This window comes from Antrostomus carolinensis, unplaced genomic scaffold (assembly GCF_000700745.2).
Source record: "Antrostomus carolinensis isolate BGI_N321 unplaced genomic scaffold, ASM70074v2 scaffold36048, whole genome shotgun sequence".
Taxonomy (NCBI): Eukaryota; Metazoa; Chordata; class Aves; order Caprimulgiformes; family Caprimulgidae; genus Antrostomus; species Antrostomus carolinensis.
The window spans coordinates 3,073-24,250 of record NW_010334272.1 but is presented as its reverse complement, the minus strand read 5'-3'; the positions used below and the strand labels follow the sequence as shown (position 1 = coordinate 24,250).

Genomic DNA, 21,178 nt, shown 5'->3' with positions numbered 1-21,178 from the left:
AGCTCTGGATGTGTCACACTCCACCGTGCATAGGAAAGATGCAGCAGAAGTTAAGACTGTGCTCTCCCTTTCTCAGCCAACTCCCAGGTGCAGTCTAGCTCTGGAAGTCTTCAACCAAAATTTTGCATGGCAAGAGCAACTACACCACTGTTGGCCATTGGCATGACCCTACACTGCTCCCATCTTCTCCCAGCCCTGCTTTGGCAAACTCCTTTGAAATCAGCAAGACAAGCCCCCCCAAAAAAAACCTTCCTCTGTGATAACAGGACAAGATGCATCTCCCAGCCCAGGAGCCGGCTGAAAGCTTCAGCACGAGGTGGCTGTGGAGACAGCAATGCTCCCTGCTAAGCCCTTCAACCAAAACAGGTTGTTTTCCCCCCCAGTGATGAACCTGAGCCCCACTTGGCTCAGCAGGGACCAGAGAGGTTCCCCACAGAGCAGTTCTGCGTTTGTTCTTCCCAACCATTTGCCTCCCTGGTGCAGAGAGGACAACTACCTCTGCACAGCCACTTCCACAGCAGGGCCAGGCAGGACCACGGACACTCCTCTGCCTGGTGCCAAGGGGTTAAGCTCACAGAAAGTTCCCAAAGCCAGTTGCTTCCAACTGGCTGCTGCCTGCGGTTTGTGGGAAGGGATGTTGCTTTTTAATAACATTATAAATAGGGCTGTGTTCAGCATGCTGCAAACCCAGTTATTCTCTCTCTTCCACCCATCTCCCTCCTCCTCCTCCTGCTGCTTCTCTTCCCACCACACTAATTCCAGATCTGACCATGAATCGGTCAGGCTTCTTCCTCAGTGTCCTCAGCCTACTGGCAAGTCTCACCTCCATCGTGCAGGCATGTCCCCCGAGCTGCCACTGTCACGGTGGAGACCTGCAGCACGTCATCTGCGACAACGCAGGGTTGAAGAAGATCCCCAAGGTGCCTGAGCAAACGCGGCTTCTCAACCTGCAGAAGAACAATTTCCCCGTCCTGCCGACCAACGGCTTCCGCGACATGAAAAAGCTGGTGTCCCTGCACCTCCAGAGCTCACGGATCAAGGAGATCTCAACTGGAGCCTTCCGGGGGCTCAAGAGCCTGGTCTACCTGTATCTCACTGACAACCAGATCAGTGTCATAAAGCCAGGAGCCTTCGATGACCTGTCTGAGCTCACCTACCTGTACCTTGACCAGAACAAGATCCCAGACCTACCCAAAGGGCTCCTCTCCCCTCTTGTCAACCTCTTCATCCTGCACCTCGGCAGCAATAAAATCCGGGAGCTGAAGCCAGGGGTCTTCAATGGGGCTAAAGACCTGCGCTGGCTCTTCCTCTCTGACAACTCCCTCACCAACCTCCTGCCCGGGGCTCTGGAGGATGTGGAAAACCTCGCTGTCCTCCACCTGGACAAGAACCAGCTGAGCAGCTATCCTGTGAACGCAATGAGTAAGCTGAGAGTGCTGGAGGAACTGAAGCTTTCTCATAACCCAATTGAGGTCATCCCTGACAATGCCTTCCAGTCCTTTGGGCGTTACCTGCAGACAATCAACCTGGACAACATGAAACTGAAGAAGGTGAGTCTCTTTCCATTTGTTTCTGATAAGAAACATGGGGTTTCTCCTTTACAAAGCCCTGGGTTTGCTGTCCCTCCCTTGCAGAGGAGAGGGGAGATGTAGGTCTGCAGGCTCTGCAGACAGCAAGGTGCTGGCCAGCTGATAACAGCTCTGACACAGCCCAAACAGGGGATGAGAGGCAGAGAGAGTGCTCCACCCTCCTGTTGAGTTATTTTATGCAAAACCAAATTTTCTGGAACTGATCAAACTCCTTGGAAAGGCAGCACATTCCCTCCCAAGCTGGAGGTGACACCAGTCATTGAGAAAGGTATTTGGTGTGCTCCAGGACAATTAGCAACCTGCCATCATCCCAGACAGAAGGCGTGGGATGAGAGGTGAGCGTCTGCCTCGCACTCGAGGGACGGAAAGGCGCTGACACCTCGAAGAGCTGAGCTGCTCTGCCTCCTTCCTTCAGCCTGGGTACCTGTTGTAGGTTGGGAGGGGGAGGCTCCTCAGTAGAGGTTGTGAATGGCAGCGGTTCTTCACCCGCACCTTGCAGGCAGGTGGGCACATGGACCTTCACACCCCCCGCCCCGCGCCTCCCAACTTTACACATTATAAAGAAAGGTTTGTTTATTGATGCTCTCTCAAAAGGAACTCTCCCAGCACCTTACAAAGGGGCCCTGTTGCCTCTGGAGAGGAGGAGGAGGAAGAGGAGGAGGAGGAGGAGGAGAGACACCCGAACGGCAAAAAAACCCCCTTCTTTTTCTGTGAGAAAGCACAATCCATAGGCAGGAGCATCACACTCAGGGAATCACATGCATTGGGACCTCTGCAATGACAGGCAGTGCAAGAACAGAAACAAGCTCAGGGCAAGAGCAGCAGCACCCTGTCCAAGGCTGATGTCCTAGGTGCACCCCAGGTGGCTGGAAAGGGAGGGTGCTGCAGGTGGAGCAGAACAGTTCTCCCTGGGATGATGCTTTGCCAGGAAACCCAAAGATAAAGGACATCCAGGTAAGGCAGGTTAGGACTTCATGGCAAAGCAACACCCACCACATTCAGGAAGATGTGATGAAAAAAGAGAATTTCTTAGCAACAAAGAGCAACTCAAAGGGCCTCACAGGGATGAGCTACCAGGAATAGAGCACATGAGAGTATTCAAGGGGTTATAACATTCCAAAATGCTCAAAAAATGGAATTACAGCTTGCCCAGGTGGAGAACAACACTACCCAAAACACTTCATTAGCACCCAGTCAGTGTTTAAGCCTTTGTCCACTCTCAGCACTCACCTCTCCAGGATGGGAGCCAGCAAACTCAACTCTTGAAAACAACCTACTGACCTCTCTAGGCAAGACCTTACACACGCTGTCACAGCACTTCTGTAGACTCAGTTTTAAGGCACTTTCATTATGCACAAGTCAAAAATTACAGCTTAAATGTTGAACCAGCTGTAGAGACATGAGAGTCCCAAGTTACACACTGAAGAAATTTGACTAGCCCATGATGCTGGGGTGCTCCAGGGAATTAAGTTTCCTTGGATTGGCCAAAAAGCAAGGCTTAAAAATTCTAGCCAGAAAAAAATACTTTCTTTTTTTCATTGACCGCCTGTGGATGGGACCTTTAAAGTCTCTTCTGCAGCCAGATGCCTCCATTCCTCCCCAACAGTTCAGTAAGACACCAGTTTATGGGACCAGCACTAACAAGGTTGGCTTCTGCAGCTTTAGGGATTGCTTTTTTTTCAGGAAAACAAAGCTCCCATCCCAGTTCAGAGATTTCTCTTCAAATTCTCAAAAGCCTCATATCTAAATGGCCCACATGTGAACTTTGCACTGCTAGGAGACATCTAATCACAGAGGCTCCATGACCTAGGAAATCACTACCAGATACTTTAAACGCCTCTAGCAACTTGACTGCAGCTCTTTCTCCTTCACAAAAATACCGTCCTCAGCTGTTCCCCACATGGCTGCAAGATTTTAGAGCTGATCAAGTGCAAAACCCTTCCACACGAAGCTATCCCAGCCTATGTTGGAGTTGAGCAGAACGAGGAGAGCCCTCAGGCTGCTCTGGAGCCTCTTCCCCACCAGCACCACAGACCCGCACCAGTCACCCACAGAGCTGCGTCGCATGGGCCAGGACCCACCACATACACCAACATGAAACCAGGCAGTGCAGATCCTGGAAGCTTTAAGTATGCCCCTCTCTACGTATTTATTGCAAAATAAATTACAGCAGCAAACCTCCATCTAAATAAGGGTAAAAATCACCCTTTTCTTTACAAAGGCATGCTCTGGCATGCAGCACAGCAGCTGTTACCAGCACATGTGAACTCTTCTCATGGGGGTGGGAGAGGAATGAGCAGCTGAGACAGTACATCACTGTCCAAACCAGAACATGGCCAGGCTACCACCCTGCTGCACAGCGCGCCAGCATCTCTCTCGGCAGCTCCTCTATCAGCACAGTAAAACCTACCGAGGTCAGCTCAGTTTTGGACCACAGAGGCCAGCACCACTGACTGTCCAACAGCTACAGTACCCTGGGAGTCTCTTAGCTAAGCTCTAATCCTATCCAGCATTGCTTAATTTGGAAGATGACAAAAGTTCACAGTTTAAAATAGTGCATTTCCTCTGTCAACCTTTTCAGCTTAGAGAGCCTGAACACGCTCTGATGGTCCCATCCAAAGTGCAAGCTTCTGGCCAGAAATGGCAGCACAGGTCCTTGACTGAAGGGGTTTCTGGTAGACCTAGTGAGTCTCCTCTCCACCCTTTAGAGAAAGCTTCCCCCCACTTAGAGAAGGGGGAGAAACGGTTTGTCATAGCCCAGAGGAGCTTTTGTGCTTTGTCAATTACCCCCTCTCCAATTCATCACCGCCAAGGAAGTTTGTGTTGGGGGGTTTTCTTTCAAGAAGAAACTTTCCAACCTGAGTAACTATGGTCTGAGAAAAGCCAGAGGTGAGACCTCAGGGAAGAGAGGAGAGGGCTGCAGAGCCAGGTCTACAGTCTCTTTCCTCTCTTTGGCAGCTTTTTTAAGGGAGGCTCTCCTTTAAAGCCTGCCTGTTGTGCAGCATCCCTTGCAAACAACCCACTGGAAATGAGAAAAAACGGAGGAGGCTGAGGTGCTGGAAATCTGCCTCCATTTCTATGCTGCTTGGATGCCAAGTGTAACTTTCCACTCAGAGCCCCCGGGCACTGCCAAAGTCTACAGCCCCTTCAGACGCCACAAACACTCTCTCCTTCAGCCGTTCCAGGGCAGGCAAGGCAACAGGCGCTGGGAGGATTTCCAGCCTTGGAAAGGAGTACACCCAGAAAATGTCTTCATTTAAACCAGAGAAGTATGGCTCAAAAATAAAGAGGGTTGACAGACTTCACCTTATTTAGGGATGTGGCTGAAAAGACAATCCTGTGTGGATTTGGGATGTAGCTCTCTTTAGGCAGGAGACTCCATCACTCATGATCCCACCAATCTGATGCCTCTCTTAGGTGTTCATAGCTGAGTGAGCCAGGACCACCCCCCTCCACCACTCCTTCTCTTGCTCCTTCCACACTTACACCATTGAAGTCTTGAATGGAGGCACTCAGGTTTCGAACTCCCCTTCCCTAACTCGGCGTTGCTCACCAGAAACCTTTGTGCTTTAGTTTGCAGACAATGCGTTTGCTGGTGTGACCACGCTGAAGACCGCTCACCTGGACAACAACCGGCTCACCCAACTGCCCCGCAACTTCCCCTTCGACAAAATGGAGACACTGACACTCTCCCGAAATGCCTGGCACTGCAACTGCCAGCTAGCACATCTGCGCAAGTACGGCACCGCGCGTCCCTTCCCTCCCTGCCTTCCCTGGGGTCTCCTTGGGGGTCCACCAAGAGAGGTCCCCTAAGCTGTGCCAGGCAAGAGTAGGCTGCATGCATGCTCAGCAGCTCTCTCTCCAGCCTGCCCTCTCCATCCATGATATGAATGTTGCCCATGATGGTTTGTACCTCTTGTCAACTCTGGTTGTCTTCTTCCCCGTGTCTCAGGTGGCTGAAGGGCAATCGCACCCGCACCGAGGAGACCTGCTCCACGCCTGCGCAGTACCGGGGACAGTCCATCAGAGACACCCCGGCCCTCCGCACCTGCAAGCTCCCCACCAAGAGGTCCAAGAAGGGAAGCCGTCATTAAACACGTAAGATGGTTCACAGAGCCACTTCCTACCGGTAGTTTTTAGTCTGACCCACAGCAAATCCTGATGCCATCAAAGGTATGGGAACTTCTATCTCTGACTTCAGTGACACTAAGCTTTGGCTCAAAACAGCTCGTTCATTCACCCAGTCGATGACTCCGCTCAGAGCTGCTCCACCTCCTGGCAATACTGAGCTCCATGGGCTCCCAGAGCAGAGAATCTGCCTGGAGCACCAGGGATGGAGTCAACCCTGTAAAACAAACATGGGACTAAAGACAGGCCTGGGGCAGCAAGTAAGGGTGAAACATGTAACTAAGAGTCAAAACATGGGGAGATTTATCCCACTCTTACCCTGAGCTGGGATCACACATGCTTTACTTTTTTAACCGGAGATGCTCAGCCTTTTGCCCTAGCAAAGGTCCTCCAGGTCTGGTTTGAAATCCAGGGCAGGACATAGCTGGGAAATGTGGCCCCAGGCTGCCCAGCCCATGGGAAAACAGACGTCTTCCATAAGGAGCAGTTCTCAGTCCAGCAGCTGCCTTTCAGCAACTATAATTCCCATCCAAGACACTCAGGTATTTAAAAACAAGGGCTGGTGCCTTCAAATTAATGTTCCAGAAGAGGGAGGTAAGAGACAGCAAATATTCTTTGAATAAAGTGTTCTGGGCCAGAAGGTGACTCAGAGACAGGGCCGATTTTTCCTTGAGCAATGACCTTGCTGACATCTACCAATCCAAACACCAACAGTGAAAACCTATCACACAAACACCTCCCACAACTGGAAACTACCAAGAGTATTAAATTCAGCACACAGGGTGGCAAGAAAGCCACAACTATCATCATTCCATCCCAAGCATTTTGCTTTTCTCCATCCTAGGAATAGGTCTGGAGCTTGTACAGATTCCAAAAGACTTTGGATGAGTCTGCAAGTTTGTAAGCTCTTGGGAAAGGGACCTTTGCTCATGTGTTAAGTAAAGTGCAGTGACCTTGCACTGCAGTGCAGGAACAAGGGTTGTCACCGTGCCCTTTCATAACAGAAAGGACGAGGCAGAATCCCAAAGCCCAGTTCTGGCTGTTTGGTCCCCAGTTCACTAAGGATGTGCATAACAGGATGGAGAAAGGAAATTTATGACCAAAATGTCAGGGATGATGCCAGCTGTTCTGCGCCTTCCTAAAGCGGTTATTTCTCTTGCAGTGACAGAGGTTTTAAGGATTAGAGATGGAAATACCAGTCATTCCATATAGGGCGGGTAAAGTTCTGCTCTAAGAACAGAAAAATTCCAGTTTCCTAAACCACAATACTTAAATGTATTTTATTTAGATGTCTGACCCTTTTTAACCTTCTTCTTTCCCTGCCTGAACTCAATACCAGTTCACTCCTCCCTGATGAGAGTAAGAAAACCATGACAGTAATACCTCTTTTTTCTACAGCACTTTCCATCCAGCTCTCTCAAACAAGTTTACAAGTGTTAATGAAATAGAAAACTATTTATTCCAGTCTTGCGGAAGACAAAGCTCGGTACCTTCAGGTGTGAGTGCCAAAATGCAGGCACACAAACCCACTTGCGTGTGGTGAACATGATTTTAAGGAACATGAAGTACCTCTGACTTTAGCATGCACTTCTTGCAGGCCAGGCAGCTTTCTCAGATGTCAGCTATGAGGGTCCATATTTCAGGGATGACCAGTGACTTGGGTCATTTCAGAGGAAAGGCTGCTTGGCAGTTTCTAAAAATCTACCTGCCCTGGATTTTCAGAACCAGGGCACCAAAATAATTCAGTACCCCTGAAAATTTCACTCTAGGGTTCCTTCCTTTATGAAGGAAGTGCTTGCTGACCAACAACACTTTGAGCAAGACACTCAAAAGTCACGTAGAGTGTTGGTAGGAGAGGTCAGAGGCAGAACTAACCCATCTCTTCTACTATGGGAACTCGTAACAGCTCCTTGACTCCCAACTCTTACCTTTCAAGTACGAGCTTTATTCACTCACTGAGTATAAAAATAAACAGACAAATGCTAGAAGTTTACTGATCTGCTTGAAAAATCCTCTTGAACATGTGGACTTCTCTCTTTTTCCCCCTAGCAGACCCCGGTATGGCCTGTCCTGGTGACCGGTCACTTCAGCCATCAGAAAACTACTGACTTCTGAGTCCTTCCTTAAGCTTCTCCTACCTGTCAGGAAACATTTCTGATATATCCAAACATCTCCAGCCTCCTCCGAATCCCCGCTTCTCTGCTGATTGCAGGATGGAATCCACCTTTCCAATCTTTTCCGACATCTATATATTTTAAAAGAGGCATTTTAAAAAACTAAACTATGCATGACCATACTAAGACAAGCTAACCTAGATCCTGCCGGTAAAACACAGTCATCTTTCCCAGAGGAAACATAACCCACACCCCCAATCAACCAGTTGGTCGCTGTCTCTCCCCTTCCAGTGGAGTGGAAGCAAGTGGGAAGGTAGGAGCATCCTTCCCCCAGTTGCTTGATTAGGAAAATTGGTCCTAACCCACACAAAGAGACTCCTCTGCCTTCCCACAGAGGGGATCCCTGCAGGCCAGGGCTGAGGGGATAGGTGAAGCAATGCCCAAGAACTGGTGGCCCTGAGACCGAGCTGCCCTTCCATGCCAAAAGGCAGCGATCTCTCTAGGTCAGCCAGAAATCCTTTAAGTGGAACAGTACTGGGAAACTCTAAAACTGAAGCCATCTGAAGACTGGATTCCCTCCCACTCTGTGGGGTCTACCATGAAGCATGTATGTCTGAGAGGAGAAGGTGTGCACCGTGCAGCCTGACTCGGGCACCCCTCCTCTTCTCCCTGCCCATACTCCAGAGGATCTAGCAGGACACCAGGATGACTGTGGTTTATTGTCATGGCTATTACAATACCACAGTTGCAACTTAACTGTGTTTTTTAATCCTAAAGAGTTATATAAATATATGTATATTTATTCCTCTGTAACTGAGTGTAAATGACCTTTAAGAGGGTGAAAACTCCTCTATCTCCTATATAGAAATCAAATTGTATATTTTCTTATGTACATCTTCTGTATAAAGCTCTTGCTGCAAAGATGAATTCAACAAGTCTCCCTGTGTCTGTCTGAGGGGCTGGGGGATCAGAAGTAACACGAGACCAGTGGTACAAATATAGACTTAATCCTCTTTATCCTATGGGCAGAGCAACTGCTTGGGAGGGTTTTATTATTTCTCTCTCTACAAAGTAGGAACATGTGACACCCAATGAACGCTGGGCACTCGCAGTAATGTCTGAAAATATTTTGTGAGGCCAAACTCAAATCTACTATAAAAATAGGTAGCTGTCACCTGACAGAGTCTGGGCTGTCCCTAGTGTTTTCAGCTCAGCATCAAGAGCATCATAACCAGGAAAAAACCCTGGCTGCCTCTGAGACAGCTCCAGGACAGATGCCCTGGACTCCCCTGGTCCGTGGCAGAGCACACAGTCATCCCCTGTAAAACCCTGGTGCTGGTGCAGTCCACGTCTGCCAACAAAAACACGTTTAATCTGCCTCCCAGGGCTGCGTGTTAATCCATCACAACAGTCTGCTTCCTCAGCGTTTGCAACCAGCGTGGCACCAAAGCTATGTCCTTTAAAGTAAAACAAAACCTGCCTATGAAACGTGTCACCTGGAGTGCCACTGACCCCCTCGCTGGTGGCCTGTCCCCTTCCGCATGCAGGACATGCTGATGCTCTTGCATGGGGATATGTGATGGAGCAGCAGCATGCATGCTCCGACACGTGCTGCCCTTCTGGCAATGCAGAGCCTGCTGCTGTACGTGTGGATGGTGCCATTCCCACGTTCAGACTCAAACACGTAGCGTGCAACAAGGTTTGATATCTGCAGGCAGTCTGGATGATGAAAGAAATCCGACAGCTCCGCAGTGAGATGAACGCATGCACCCACCCACGCCGATACAAACCAGCAACGCCTCTTCCATAATCATTCATCCTTGCAGCATGTACAACAGAAGGGTTTATAAGCTTTGAAATGCACCAGCAGAAACTCAGTTTACAACACTGAAGGCAATGTCTTCTCTTCTTACAAAGCTTCCTCCACAGACACCCCAGCAGCAACCAGCCAGAATCCCCCTTCTTCCTCCCAGCCCCTCTACACCTTCACCCCTCTGCCTGGCCTCACACCCCCAGTCCCATCACGCCTGATCCCAGCAGCTCCACCACCGCTGGGTACTGCTGCAGTGGAGAGATGCCCAAACTCAGTGTCTCACCATGACAAACACCACTTGTAGCTGTAGTCACAGAAACCACAACTCACCACCATCTCTGACATGTGCATCTTGGTGATAATCATCTTCATGATCTCAGGGGGAACAGGAGAACCTGCAATGACTCCTGGAAGAAAGAGGAAAAGATGACCATCTTGGAAACCATCTATTTATTCCTAGGAACAATCCCTCAGAAGGTTCTGCACTCCCAGATTTAAATGCTGGCAAGACCTTTGGGATACACCGGTTCCTGTCAAAATCTGTTCTCTTTTTCTGGGTACAGGTCCTAGTTATTCCAGAAGCAAAGGCTGCAGCAAAAGCTGCTGAATGAATTAAGGGTTGGCAGAGTTCACTCGTTAGGAAAATAAACTCTATAGCACACACCTAGTCTAAGCTGCAGTTCCTGAAAAGGAAAGATTCAGAGCAGAAAGACACACAGATTTTTAGCAGGACAAACATTCCCATCGGTCATCACCACCATAAAACCAACAACCTTTCCTCCTGCCTTGCACAGAGTAGTCCTTTTGGGAGAGGGCAGATCACATTGTCACCTGCTCCATCCTAAGATGATGGAGCAAAAGAAAGGGTGACACATAGGCTTTGCTGGGGAAGAAGATGAGACAGGATCATTTTTCACATAGCAGAGATGATTAGGTAATCAGCTTAAATGTTTCTTTATGCTCCAGCACCACCTTCTCTCTGTGCTGTTACTGCCTCAAAAGGCCTGGTGGTCCCTCTGTTTCAGCTCAGCTATTTCTGAGGTTGACTGTGATAAGAGAGAAAGCTCCAGCACATGTTATTGCACTCTCTCCAGTATTTAGATGAATGACTTTAAAAAACAGGCAGGAAACTTTAAGTCAGAGAAATCACAGCTTAGCTCTGGCTTTAGGGACTGCACCAGCCTAAAGCACACAAAGCATCTGCTGCCACATGGTGGTGGCTGGTGAGACAAGAGTTGAGCAAAACCAGGCTATTCCCAGTATCTTCCCTTACAGGTAAAACAGAAAGTCCTTCCCTAGACTGCCCTAAGAAGAAAGAAGAGTCCTAAAAATGAATAATTCTTGAAGGAAACCCCAAGGAAAGGAAATATAGCAACAAATTATCAGTGAAACACAAGGCTCGTGCAACTAAACTCTTCCCTCCAGAAGAGCAATTTGTTCACAAAACTTAATCACAGCCTCCCAGCAAGGAACCAGTAGCATCCAGTTTCTTGGTATTTTTCCATTTAAGCTGTCAGACTTACCTCCCTGGAGAGATGACAGGTCGTAGGAGTCAAAGTCGGGCTGGGAGAGCATGTCTATAAACATGGTCGGTGTGCCGTGTAGAAGGGAGCATCTTCAGGAAGGGGAGAGAAAAGACAAGGCTGCAGAGCTGGAACCAGGGGCAGATGCAGCTCAGCACCCTGCCCCATCCCATCCAGGACCACAGCACAGAGGCAGGCACAGCAGACATGCTCTTCATTCGTGCACATACACATTTGTATGTATAAAAATATATATATTATATATATATGTGTGTGTGTGTATTATGCAGACACAATGATAGTTCTTTTGTTTTACAAGCTACACGTGAAGGACAACCTGGAGATGCAACTGTCTCAGCAGCAGAGCTGGACTTGGAGGAGGAAGGCGGGTGTAAAAACTCACCAGCCATAGCAAACCAAGACAACACTATGTTTTCCAGCCAAAGCCCTACAGTAACCTGAAGAAACCCTTATTTTTGGGAAAAGAGAAGCATGACAAACTCTCAAATGCAGCTGAAAAGACAGGATTTAGGCTCCTGAAGTGTCTGTGGAAGGATGTGCACCAGCAAACCTGCTTCTCCCATCATGGGAAGGAGGAGCAGGAGCAACAGCCTGGCTGGCGAGAGAAGCGAGCGCGGCCACCAGGCAATGAGCTCCTCTGTAGCAAGACACGAACACTCACTTCTCTCGAGACACTGCCTCCAGTGCAGCCTTCCCCTCGAAACTCGGAGACGAGAAGATGCAGGAGGACCCGTGCAGAGCCATCACCATGCAGCCTCCCACCGACGCCAGGCAATGATAGAGGGGTGCGGGGACAGCAACACGATGGTCCTGGGATCAAGCCAAAGACAACAGTGAGGAGAGATCTTCTAGTCCATGACTGGTCCATCTCTCTGCTGGAGCTCAAAGATCTGAACAGAGGAGTTTTCCCCAATTCATTCAAAACTTGCTGGAAATCTGACATTCATCTGTGTCCCCATTAGGTGGGAACACGAAACTGATGCTCCCTGCCTTTAATAAAAATCTGTTTGGGAAGTTCTCAATGTCAAAATTTCATTCTGTAATCCTGCAATGTCTTCTCTTTGCTGGACTTTTTGGTCTGGTATTGCTTACACATTATTTTATGATATGCCAGAAGAGAAGAGCAGTCGTGCTACGACAGGCATGAAACATACAGGACTTGGCACATGCTATTAATTATGTATGTTTTTTAAAAACACCAAAGGCTCTGAAGACTGATTGAAACAATCCATCTTTTTTTCTGGATCAAAGCTCTTGTGTTAGAAATAACTACTTCAGAACTTCAAAAGAAAATATTTGCCTTTAACAATTTTTAAAAGGAACTACAAATGGCAAGGTCAGATCCTGACAAGAGTAACAAGACTGTATACATGACATGAAATGAAGTAATGTAAAATAAACTCTCATTCAACAGAATTCAAAGCTAACATCCAGAGTCTTGTAAATATTTGAAATTAATATTCACCAAAATGAAAAGTGGTTCACTTAGTTTTTTCCCCCCACAAAAAGGTATATATTTCCCCCCCCCCCAAAAAAAAATCTTCATGTGAAACTAAAATGAAACACTAATAAAACTCCACTGAAGTGAAAAATGTTATGCATGAGTACCCCTCAACATCATGTGCAGCAAAACATCCTGCCCTTCAGCTGAGCAAACACCAATGCTCTCCACACACATGGAGATTACCCCAAACTCTTACTGCCAAGACCCACCTGCTCTGCGATCCGCAGCCTCAGACCTATCAGATTGGCATTATTCACAACATTCCTGTGAGACAGGGTGGCTCCTTTGGGCCTTCCTGTTGTCCCCTGAAAGACACAGAGCATTCTGCAGTGATGCCACCTTTTCCAAGGACAAGCTACGTGTGCTCTGGAGAGATTTCGAGGCAGACTCCAAGATGATCTTGTACTTCATTCTCCATCCAGACCTGGGAGACTTTTTTTGCTGTTGTTGTTTGTTTCCCCTCTTTAACAGCAGCTGATTCCCAAACCACACCAAGAAAAAAAATGGTCCAACTTCAGCTGGATAGAATTGACATGACACCCTCTCATCTCCATCAGCCCTTGACAAAGGGCTGAGCAGCAAGAACGGAAGAAGTAAGGGGAAATGCTAGAACACTCAGAACTACAGCAGAAGATGGAACCAGGACTTGGTCTCAGAGGGTAGAGGGCAAAGGAAAAGGGATGCACACATCGCACACATCTTTCTTTCCCCATGTCCCCAGTGAGGAACCCAACCACAAGGCACAGAGCAGGCAGAAGCACCTACGGAAGTGAACTGGATGTTGATGGGCTCATTGCAGGAAAGGGTCTGCTGCACGGCTCTCAACTGCTTCATATGGCTGCTGTCCCCAGCCTGCATCACTTCGTCCATGTGGAAGGTACCGGGCAGCTTGGAGTCCACTGTGATGACAATGGATAAGTCAGGTAACCTGGGAGAAAGAAAAATACCATCAACAACAACAGAGCGAGGAGAAAACTGGCCGGAAGGGCATATGCTGCTCAGGGCAAACCTCCAGGAGAGCCTAACTTGTTCTCTTCAGATGAGACCCTGTGTGGGTCCTTCTTCCACCAGAGTCTATGTTGTGCACAAGGCAGGACACAGTTGTGAGGTCAGTGCAAAGACATCAGATGTTCCTAACTCACCTTTTGCTCTTTATTCCCCCTGGACTGGATTTTTCTAGCTCGGGACATGACTGCTTTAGAATATCATAGTATTTCTGTGTTTTAAATTGAGTGGGAAACACCAGTGCCTTACAGCCAACCTGTGAAGGGAGACAGAAACTCATGAGAAGTCACGTTGGGTTGATGTTCAGGACACGATAAAGAGCGGTCACCACTGACACAGGAACATGCACAGCCCTGTGACCCCACACAGCAAGCGTTAGCCATTAACACCCCACCGGGATTGTCTCCATGCCTTGTTTCCGTAAGCACATGGTACAATGAGCTCTCCTCAGACTAAACACGGAGATTTTTAACTATTCCTGGTAAGAGCCATGGTGAGTTGTGGTTTAAAGATTCACAGAAGAGCATGACATAGGTCTTTGCACAATGAGGGTGCAGCAGCTACCCTCCCAGGTGGGGACATGCCTCCAGCAGGCAGCTTCACTGAGGGCAAATGCAAATGGAGCCCTTAGAGCTGTGAACTCATAAAACCCCTCAAGGGCAGGGCAGGGTGCTGTTACCACACACCCAGCACCCCCAGCCCTGATCCAGGGGTGCAGCCGGTGCTTTGCTCCTCCCCGGTGTTCGGTTCAGGACGGGCCGGCGGCTTTTTGCTGGGCAAGAGAACAGAGCTGCAGCCTGAGGTTCCTTCTCCTCCCAGGACCAATACTCTTCTTTGCCAGCACAAAGCAAACAACTGATTTTTCAGATTAGGAGTCACAATGTTAACAACAAAAACAGTCCCAAAATAGGAAAAAAAAAAAAAAGAAAAAAAAAAAAGTCATCTGAGTTGATCTGAAATGAGGATTTTTGAGGAACTTTGTAAAAACAAGGAAACCTAAGGAGTGCCTCTCAGGTCAAGCCAAGGTTTTGTTGTGGTTCCTTTTTAAGTGTTGCATTTCCTAAGATTTGTCCACCTCTTCAAAGTTTTACTTATTTTGAAATTTTTTTTTTTTAATTCAAGCTTTACATTTACAAAATCCTGAAACAAAGTGCTTCAAGTACTCCAAGAACTTCTATTTCTTTTTCAGCAGAGGAGATTTGTTGAATTTGACCCAGATTTGCAAACTTTCATCTTCAAAAAAAAAAAAAAAAAGCATTCTTCTCAAATAAACTATTTACATAAATGATTTACTGGGCTGTTTTCATTATTTTCCCCAAGGTTTGTGAAATAAGGAGACCAAGGCTACGCCAATAAATTATTTGCAAGTACCCTCTGGGGTTTGTCAGAAGAGAAGACAAACATTTGCTCTATTTTCTGAAACAGCCAACCCAGAACCCAGGGGACTGAGATGGTTCTGGGATGTTTTGGGCCTTTGTAACTTTTTTTTTACTATTAGTTCCTCCAAACTGCTGTTCTGGTTGAACCAGCTTTGCAAAATAGATGCCATGTGAGGAGAGGAGCTTGCAGGGCAGATGCTATGTGAGATAAAGTTCTCTAGTTGGGTGTCTCCCACTTGGTCTCAACCTGAATGGCGGCAGATTTGTCTTCTAAGGACTTGTCATATTTAAGCTGTCACCAGTTTGCTTTTACAGAGCCCTGGAAATACAATAGGAATCCGAGGAAGGATTATTCAGCATGTTTTTCTGTACATACCAAAGGGAGGGAACGTGATGGAAAGGATGGGACTGTACAGGCTGACAGGATCCAACAAGCAAAGCCCTAAAGCCTTCAGGGGTTTGTTGTGCAAATAAACAAATACAAACAAATAGTGGGGTGTGGGACACCAGAGATCCCAGTGCCAAAGGTACATGGAAAAGCCAGGCACTGCCAAATGGTGAGGATGAGACAGGAGTAACCCTCCATGGAGCTGTAGCACGTTGCTGCTCTCACCCCATCGACACTCCAGATTTACACTGGAGGAAAAAAACAGAGCAGGCTCTGACACAAAGAGATGGAAAGGAAAACAAAAGTCAAGTCTCATTGGGGAAAAAGGAAAGTACTGACATGCACATTTCCACCTGGTGAGAGAAGCAAGGAGGACATCCTCGCTGGAAAAGATGTCCTTCACTGCAGCACCGCGTTCAGTCCCAACGCATGAAAACAGGAGTGACACCAGTGAGACTATCGTAAGAGGGTTAAATGAAGGATAAAACAGGAATTCATACTGCAGCCCAGCAACCAAATTAGAGAGTTACTGATGCAAGAGAAGCGTCTCCCTTTGTTGCTAGAAATTATCCACTTTCTAGGCAAAGCAAGAACGTGGACAGTGCTGGGAACCCAGTGGTTCCCTCTCTTCTAACATCAGCCTTTGATTTAAAGCTGAACAAATGACTGATGAGCAAGTTAGCTCCTTAATCCTGGGATTAATTTTAAGCCATCAAAATGTTTAATAACCCAAATTCCTCCTTACTGGAGCTATGCAGCCAGAACAGCTTAAACTGATCGGTGCTCTGCACATTGCAAACTCAAACCCAGGCAGGCACACGAGGGTAGTCAAGGCAGCAAGGATCAGGCAGCAGAAAAATATTGAGCAGTGGCAATACCTAGGACTTCAATCAGATTAAACCCAAGGTCAGCAAGGCCTAGGGCAAATCTGGGAAGGAGAAATCAAGCTACCAAGTAGGCTGGTCCATTCTGAGCCTTCCTCCTTTCTACTTTCAAGGTTAAAATCCCAGATAGTAATTTTTTGCCCCCGAGCAGGAGGCAGGCAGGGTGGCACCAAGCCAGGGAGGGCAGCTGCGCGGTGTTCTCCATCCTGGGCAGGCTGGAGCATGAGTGTGGGAAAGTCATAACACATTTCAGACAGCTTTTGCCTCTAGAGATTGCAGCCATGCTCTGTTACTACATAGTCTCTGCTCTCCTGGCTGCCAGCTTCTCGGGTAGTCCCTGGGTCAGATATTTAGTCTTGTTTTCCTCATTCCCTAGTAAACGCTTGCTGGCAGTTATGGTTGTTACTGGTGCACTGCTGGTACTACACGGTGGTTAGCAGAGATAGAGAGACGTGAAAAGGATGCAGAAGTCTCCATCAAACAGACAGGGTGGCAGCCACAGGGAAGAGCAACAAATGTGACCACTTAACCTCAGCTTCATCCCCTTGGTCACTGCGTGGTGGTGTTCCCTCTACACGGCCACCACCAGCCCTGCTCTCCAGCCAGCTCTGCCTCATATGTCCAAGTCTTCAGCAAAAACTCCTCTGTACTGTGTCCCCACTATCCCCTTTCACAGATGGCTGCTTGCGTGAGTTCTCACAACAAATCAATTAGCATCATCAGCGAGTGCCATACAAACCTTCCTGATGACAAACTCCAGCTCAAGGGCCTGGTAGGCTGGATTCACAGATACCTGAGGAGGGAGAAACAACAAGGTTGATCAGAGTTACCCTTGCCTTGAAAACCCTCTGCCCTAACATGTATTTCAACAGAAAAGTTCTCCCAGGGACAAGCCACACTCAAAGCCTCTCCTCCAACATGCAGAACTAATTGCTCACCACCCACAGGCATTCCACATTCACCTGAAAAATTAGATGAATCCTCTGTTTGCACAACAACCAAAAAAATCAAAAAAAAAGAGAAGAGATTTACGTGCCGTCATGTAGTCAAAACAGAGTTCCAGGAACAGAAACCAGACCTCCTGTCTCCCAGGCAGACATTCAGTCCACTAAACTGAAGACTCAAAAATTGAAGTGCAAGTCAGGTTTCTTGATGGACAGCCATGAAAATACCAGCTCTCTCCTGCCCAACCCTCCACAGAAACAGTATTGGCCACTGGAGTGGAGTTCACCATCAGGTTCATACTGAGCCATATTCATCCACCCCGATACTGTGTCTTAGCAGACACTGGGATGAACCACGATGAAGAAAACAGACCAGAAGGTATAAGGGGGCACAGTCCTTACCACAGTGCACTGTCTAAATACGATGAATTTGGGGGAATGTGCCAGGTCATACTATCAACTTAAAATTGGCTTTTGGGGATATGCAGCTTGGAGTGGATTTTTAAGCAAGCACGTGCGCCATGAAGCAATACAGGCCTTATTTAGAAGAGATCTAAATAGCCAGTAACTGTTTAGGACAGCAGTATGCTACGTCAAAATGGTCCTCTAGAAAAAAGCACATCTCCGTCCATCATTGCCTGCTGCAAGCTAGTTCACAGCAGCCCATTTCTGGCTGCTCCTTCCTCTGCAGTCTGCTTTCCTACAGTGTGGAGGACAAAGACACAGAGCGCTGCACAGATCTTGTTTAAATTGTGGATTCAGTTCTAGCCAACACACTGGGTAAGAGCATGGGGGGGAAAAAAAAGAGACAACAAACTTTACTCTTCAGTGTCTCCTATTGTGTCTTTGTCTCCAGTTCCTTTCCCAACAGACTGTTGAATACCCAGACACTGCCAGCTCCTTACCAGGATGATTCCTGCCTGGGCAGTTGCAAACTGCATGAGAACCCACTCGTATTTATTGGGACCCCACATCCCCAGGCGATCTCCTTTCTTCAGGCCAAGAGCCAGAAGCCCGGCTGCCGCTTGGTCCACCTGTGAAATACAAGACAAGAGCCTGAGGATCACACACAAGATGCAGTGAGGGATATTTGTCTCCAGGCACTGCTTTCTGGGGAAAAAAAAACCCAAAACAGCATCTTTGCAACTGAAATGGGACAGAAAGTACCTCTGCTGCAGAGCCTGTCAGCCTACTGCTGCTGCAGCATCTTCTCTTGTTACGTTCTCAAATGAATTTAGGAAATTACCTTATAGCAGATATGAATTTGAGCAATAGTTATTCTCTGATTTAGTTTGGAATTGCACCCTTCTTTTTAAAATGAGGGTGAACACAGTTGATTTTGTTTATCTGAATGGATGTAACCAAAACACTAGTAAATCTAAGAAAAACCCAAACAGCCTTTTCTACCCAAGATCATATAATACATTTAATAGAAACTTCATAGGCAGTTAACCTTGAAATATTTCCCCTCCATTCAGAATACATGCAAACATATATTTGTTTGCAATACACACACACACATCTTTGCATATGATGTCGAGATCGAGCCCTTGACTTTGCTCAGTTGCCTTTGTGCTTGGACGAGAAAGCTCCACACACTTCGGACCTCTGACAGTCAGAGTAGAGTGATTAATACAAGAGCTGGAGCCTACTCCACCAGAGAAAAACACCATGACAGCCTGCAACACAGCAGATGGGGGTGATAATTTTTAAGTCTGAAAGCTCATTCTGGGATATTCAGCAAGTATTTTACATACGCTGCCTTCTCCCTTTGATCTTGAGACTCTGAGCAGGACAAGGGCAGCACATGCCCATCAGGTGTTTGTTGGGGAGGTGCTGTTACCCTCTGCTTAGGGCCAGGATGAAGATGCTGAGCTGAGCTGAGCAGTGAAACCATTTTCCATTTCTCCATCACACCTGCTGCCGCTGTTATCCACCCACCTGAGCTCCCCGAGGGGTGAACCAGGCACTCACCTCCTTTTTGAACTGAGCAAATGTCTTCCGAACCCCATCTCGGCAGAAGACCACAGCATCGCGGTCAGGAAACCGCTCAGTGGTCTCATCCAGGCACTGGCCCATGGTTTTGGTGAGAAGGGGGATGTCTGAGGTACCCCGGACATAGCTGTTGGTCACCTTGTGGGAGGCAGAGGGCAACCCTGTGTGCAGGGCACTGGGAAAGAAAAGGAGAAGAGTGTACTCTTGAATATAACCCATCAGTACAATTCTCCCAGCCTGGATTATCAGCCTGCTGACAGTACCAGGAGCACCCTGTGCTGGTGGGAACCACCAGCAGCTGCTTCAGTGGATCCCACCTGGACCTGCTCACAACAGCAGGCAGCACAGGCAGATCCTCCATCCCTCTGTGGGAAACGTGGATGCCACTCACTGATGGGGAAGGAGCCTGCTCCAGCCCTGCAAACCAGGCACAGCCTGGTCCTACTGTCATTCACCTGAGGTGGAAACTACCAGATGTTTCCAGATATCTGGACAGATTATGGACTTGGCTGAGAGGTGGCAACTGGGTTTGGTCTTTCTGCAACATTAAAAAGTGCAAACAACTTGGAAGGAACAAAATAAAAATGGTTTGTAGGGAATTTTTTTTTAGCTGGCTTCTCTCTGACAGAAAGAGCAGATGACCAAGAAAGAGAAAGTTAAATAATAGATCTACCATTTCATCAGTCTCCAAAAAAAAGGTCTGCAGAAGAGAGGTTCATCTTGCACAATTAAAATAGTTTAGAAGAATTCAAAGAAGCTGAGCTGTAACCGAGAGGCATTTGCAAAGTAATGGTGTGTGTATACAACGGCGAGCAGGCTGTACGTGATTTACTACCTCCAGGAGTCTGAATGCAGTTTATGGTACTGAAAGGAGCATCAATAAAATGAGGAGCTATCAGTGACGGGAGGAGAAAAGCACAGGAGCAATAATCCAGCAGGCTCAAGCAGTGGAGGAGACTACACCCACTGCAGAGACAGGACAGGAGGGGAGGAGGAGAGCAGGGAGGTGTTTCAGCAGAGCAGCACCTGGGCAGCAATGGCACAACAGAGTCCTTGAGAGGAGCATGGAGATTCCATGTTGGAAGCCAAGCTGGAGAGGGAACATAGTCAGAAGAGGCAGCAAGAAGAAGATGTGAGCAGGGCAGTTGGGAAAAGCATCTAAAAAATGTTAAGGCTTTCACTGAGCTCTGATTATCAGTGGGAAAGCAATGACCTCCCCTCAAACCGCAGCTCCTGACCACTCGGGCGCTGCAGTTCTTGCTCTGGTTTCTCTCTCCTCCTCCTGCTCTGAGCCTCTCCCTGCATCAACAGCTGCCCCCCACCCTGGGCGGCCCCTCACTTCCTCTGTCCCTCCTCACTTCTTCCCTGCCTCCCTCCATGCTCTCAGCTCCTCCATTCCTGCCTTAGATGACCAGGAAGGACAGGCTGAAGCAACACTTGTAGGGTGCAGAGCTCAGAGGCAATGCCCTGTGTTTGCAGATTCAGTGTATAATGGGGGGATCTCTGCCCTGGAGAGGAAAAACAGATCAGCCTGAACTTGATTTCCCCCCCATTTGTTACAGGATCAATATTCTCCAAAGACTCAGTGCTAAGTTATCACAAAAGATTTGTTTTCCTGCCCATGAGAAACAAAACCTAGCACGCAGTTACTTCCTCTACGGGGTGGAGTCCAGCCTTGATATAAGCACAAAACAAGACTTTACGTTCTGAGGGGCAGAGAGATTTTGCTCTAAGAGCTGAGCAAACAGCCTGACCCTATTTCCCCACTGCTTTTCCGCAGATGGAGGGTTGTGCAACTCCCACTGACTGTTTGGAAGTCCCTCCTACCTCTGCTTTGGGGTAACTCACATCAAGGCTGTAAGGGCTGCCCAAGAAGGAGGAGGGTGGATAA

General features: G+C 47.9%; 2 protein-coding genes across 3 annotated transcripts in view; one reads left to right on the top strand and one right to left on the bottom strand.

Moving 5' to 3' along the window:
- Positions 1–19,462, bottom strand: part of ACSF2 (acyl-CoA synthetase family member 2) — a gene marked incomplete at its 5' end in the record, with an annotated part of 31,160 nt that extends 11,698 nt beyond the window's left edge. Inside the window, 9 exons of the mRNA XM_010174176.2 lie at positions 9,975–10,051; positions 11,168–11,259; positions 11,850–11,998; positions 12,902–12,997; positions 13,458–13,620; positions 13,835–13,953; positions 17,088–17,141; positions 18,198–18,326; positions 19,267–19,462. Coding sequence (XP_010172478.2) covers positions 9,975–10,051; positions 11,168–11,259; positions 11,850–11,998; positions 12,902–12,997; positions 13,458–13,620; positions 13,835–13,953; positions 17,088–17,141; positions 18,198–18,326; positions 19,267–19,462 — 1,075 coding nt within the window. The remainder of the gene's footprint in view (positions 1–9,974; positions 10,052–11,167; positions 11,260–11,849; positions 11,999–12,901; positions 12,998–13,457; positions 13,621–13,834; positions 13,954–17,087; positions 17,142–18,197; positions 18,327–19,266) is intronic.
- On the top strand, positions 695–8,758 carry CHAD (chondroadherin). Of its 2 annotated transcripts, none has more exons than XM_010174174.2 (4): positions 695–1,550; positions 5,163–5,326; positions 5,542–5,687; positions 7,770–8,758. In XM_010174174.2, exons 1-3 carry the CDS (start codon positions 771–773, stop codon positions 5,681–5,683), a joined length of 1,086 nt encoding a protein of 361 aa, XP_010172476.1. In that variant the 5' UTR covers positions 695–770; the 3' UTR covers positions 5,684–5,687; positions 7,770–8,758. The 2 variants fall into 2 exon arrangements, with proteins under 2 accessions (XP_010172476.1, XP_010172477.1); XM_010174175.2 differs by having other exon boundaries at positions 7,767–7,892.
- Positions 19,463–21,178: the final 1,716 nt, after the last annotated feature.

Excerpts from the sequence above, each read along its gene's own strand:
- CHAD (XM_010174174.2), top strand. The coding sequence starts at position 771 with ATGAATCGGTCAGGCTTCTTCCTCAGTGTCCTCAGCCTACTGGCAAGT. Across the intron at positions 1,551-5,162 it reads ACAACATGAAACTGAAGAAG|TTTGCAGACAATGCGTTTGC; the intron begins GTGAGTCTCTTT and ends TTTGTGCTTTAG. Across the intron at positions 5,327-5,541 it reads CAGCTAGCACATCTGCGCAA|GTGGCTGAAGGGCAATCGCA; the intron begins GTACGGCACCGC and ends CCCGTGTCTCAG.